Source organism: Etheostoma spectabile, chromosome 21, assembly GCF_008692095.1.
Source record: "Etheostoma spectabile isolate EspeVRDwgs_2016 chromosome 21, UIUC_Espe_1.0, whole genome shotgun sequence".
In the NCBI taxonomy this organism is placed as follows: domain Eukaryota; kingdom Metazoa; phylum Chordata; class Actinopteri; order Perciformes; family Percidae; genus Etheostoma; species Etheostoma spectabile.
Genome location: NC_045753.1, coordinates 10,838,256 through 10,841,695, shown reverse-complemented (window position 1 = coordinate 10,841,695; position 3,440 = coordinate 10,838,256). Strand labels below are relative to the sequence as shown.

The following is a 3,440-nucleotide window of genomic DNA, read 5'->3' as shown; positions in this document are numbered from 1 at the left end:
AGACTGATTGCATTCCCTAAACATATGTTTTCTCAAGTGTTTGAAATTGCGATAAAGACAATATTTGTTAAGAGATTTTGAAGTAAAAAGTTATTTCAGAATTGTTATTAAAACCCCCAAAAAGTCACGGGTGACCCGAGGGATACGAGAGGGTCCCGGAGGTGAAGACGACACTACTCCTACAAGTAGAATTTTTACGAAAACTTACTCAAGTAAATGTAACTGAGTAAATGTAACTCGTTACTACCCACCTCTGGCAGTGGGAATATGAAAATGAATGAGTTTATTTCGCCCTTCAGATTGAGCCCTGCCAGTGGTGAGTTCCCAGACCCAACATCTGGATGCGGGTCTGGTCTGTCGGGCTAAGACACTACAGGAATAGCTTTGCTTTGACAGGCTGTCTCTTCCTTTACCCGTACTTAGAGTAATCTGGTGCCAAAGCTCGATGAGAACGCCTTGCTACATCAGCTTATATAGACGCAGAAATCCATTCTCCTTCGCTTCACGTGCTCCCGTCTCCAGAAGGTCGGTCGGTAGATGTGGCACAGCTCAGATTGGAGGAGTCTACGTCTACGCCTAGCTGCCTCGCTCTCTGAGGAAAGCACATCTGACAGTTGACAGCGGAGTGTTTACCCAGCTGACAGAAAGGAAGAGGAGGGAGAGAGGGGGCAGCCGTGCGATGCGGGAGCCACGGGGGGTTAATTTTTTCAAAAGGCAATATCAGAAGTAGACTTATGCAACACTGAACCCTTCTCTTTCCGCCCGGCTTCCCTCCTACGCCTCACCTGGAACATTAAACGTGGGCGACGCTTAATTGCACAACAGTCACATAACAACTTAAACTGTTTCTTCCGCCTCACAGCATTTAGAGATGGAAACATCCCCGCTGACATTTATGAGAACACGGTTTTGTCGTCATGGCTTGAAAGGGTTTGTAATGCTTTGGTCACTTGGTTGGAAAGGGAAGGTTTTTGCTGAAGGTTACACACAGCTGTGGATTTAAATCAAAATCATAGTCATTAAATGTTCTTTTAACAGACATTCAAACATTCTTTGACTTCCAAATCCCTAAAAAATATGACATTACATATCATTTAGCTGACGCTTTTATCCAAAGCGACATACAGTTGCTATATAGTCAGAGGCTGCACACCTCTGGAGCAACTAGGGGTTGAGTGCCTTGCTCAGGGACACATTGGTCGATGCATCGCAGTTGGAATCGAATCCGAGTCTCCCACACCAAAGGCATGGGTCATATCCACTGTGCCATCACCACACCCCCCCCACCAAATATGACTTAATATTTACTGGGCAGACCAGACAATCGAAAAGAGCAATAACGCAGTATTAAAGTCAAATAAACAAAAGGTCTTTTATATTCTTCCATTGAATTATTATATACAGAATTGCAGCATTTTCATGGAGGTGTGTTTGTAGTCATATAGTGAATCAGAGGTGATGTCCAGCTGAGGCGGCTGGAGGAAGAGAACCGAGGAGGGTTCCTGCTGTCACGCTGCTTCAGCCGTGTTGATTTGCCGCCATCTGCTGGCTGCTGTGGTCACTGCAGCCTTCCAGGGTCTCGTTGCCCGTTTCCAAACTATGTATGATGTTGACGCATCTGTATGATGACGCCATCAAACAGATCCATCCATCCATCCGGTATCAGGTCTCGGGGAGGTCTCAGGTCACCTAGTCCTGGGTCTTCCCCGAGGCCTCCTCCCAGCTGGATGTGCCTTGACCACCTCCCTAGGGACCCCCCCAGCCCCAGGAGGCATCCATACCAGATGCCCGAACCACCTCAACTGGCTCCTTTCGACGTGAAGGAGCAGCGGCTCTACTCCGAGCTCCTCTCGGATGACTGAGCTTCTTACCCGATCTCTAAGGGAGACGCCAGCCCCCCTAAACCGATTTTGGCCGCTTGTACCCTGGCCATCAAACAGATGCGTTCGAACTATTTAATAGGCGTGTTTGAGGTGTGGCCCTGCTCCTGTGATGATGCCAGGTAGCTTCAAGCTCAGTATAACTGGCATTACTAAATCCCTCCTGTCTTTGTCTTTACAGCAAGGAGTTGAAGAGTACGAGCCCCGCTTCCCCACAAGGTAAGAACCACTTGTTGTATAATGTACACTGTTTATATTTCTTTTCATACATAAATCTGATTAAATTCAGTTCCAGTTCAGTCAGTTCAAGCAGAATTATCACCCAAATCAAATATGTTGACAATGGTGCTTTCACTTTGGTCGCACGTATTGTTTGTGGGTATGCCATGGGGGGGGGGGGGGGGGGGGGGGTGTCCTTTTGTCCGACCGTTGGATCATTAAAAATCATCTCTGAATGAGCTGACTGAACGAAAACTGTCTCGAAACCATGTTGAAAACAGCTGGAGATGGAGAGGTAAAGAGAACGTGGGATTGGGACTCTCTATGGCGCGCAGCCTAAAGTCCAGAGACACACACACACACACACACACACACACACACACACACACACGCACGCAACCAGCAGACCACACCGCATTTATGTTCCATATTGTTTTCTTTGTGCTCCTTTATGTTTGCATTCTATCCTGTTTGCACTTCATATGATACAATAAGTGACAATATCATATACTCTATAATAATCTATGTTGGTAGAAGACAGGCTTTGTGATTGGTAGGCTATGAATGTTGAGGTCAATCCACACAGGACCATTAGACATAATTAGCTTTTAATGGTAGAAATAGATTAAATCATAAGGCATGTTATTGGTTAACTTGATTTCTATTGTACGCTTTGGTAGATTTAAGTTTTCTTTTTGGTTGATTAAGGTTTTCTCTTTCTCGTTTTAATTAGTTTTTTGTTCATTAATATCAAAACACATGTGCCTTGACCTCCCAGCTCCTCCCAATGCCCCCCCCATGCACCATGCAGCTCCAGTAGTGCTTCCACCTGCTAACTGCACCCACTGAATCCCTAATAAGCTCACCCTGCTTCAAACCCTTCTCATTCACGGTTAATTTGAATAAAACCAACCATCATATCAGAGGTTAGCGTAGGTTCCAGGTCAGGTCGAGCTGTTAGAGCGTGGGGTTTGTGTCTCATGTCGGCGGGTCAGGGGACGCGGTCTCTGCCTCTCCATGTGTCCTGCTTGTGTTTGCTGCTGTTTGTCCTGAGCCAGCCCACCTGGAAGCCTCTCCCTCTCTCTGTCCACAGTTCCACAGAGGGCAAATTGATTTCGACAGTGTGAGGACAGACAGACAAACAGGCACAGACTCAGCCAGACGATGCAATAGGACAGGCACCTTGCTGCCCCCCCCTCAACCAACCCCTTCCCTCATCCTTACCCCTTCTCTCCTGCCTCCCTGCCTCCCACTTACAGCAATAAACTCTCCCTGAGCCAATCAATGCAAGGAAGATGCTTTGGTCTGTATCTTTCCCTCTCTCTCATCTCCCTTTCCCCC

General features: G+C 46.9%; 1 protein-coding gene across 6 annotated transcripts in view; it reads left to right on the top strand.

Moving 5' to 3' along the window:
- The window catches only part of baiap2b (BAR/IMD domain containing adaptor protein 2b), an 82,149-nt gene that overhangs the window by 71,694 nt on the left and 7,015 nt on the right, over positions 1-3,440 (top strand). For 4 of the 6 annotated variants that reach the window (XM_032501850.1, XM_032501848.1, XM_032501852.1 and 1 more), the window contains one exon: positions 2,062-2,099. In XM_032501850.1, coding sequence (XP_032357741.1) covers positions 2,062-2,099 — 38 coding nt within the window. Of the gene's footprint in view, positions 1-2,061; positions 2,100-3,192; positions 3,227-3,440 lie in introns of those variants that run through there. The other 2 variants (XM_032501853.1, XM_032501854.1) reach the window with 1 other exon arrangement.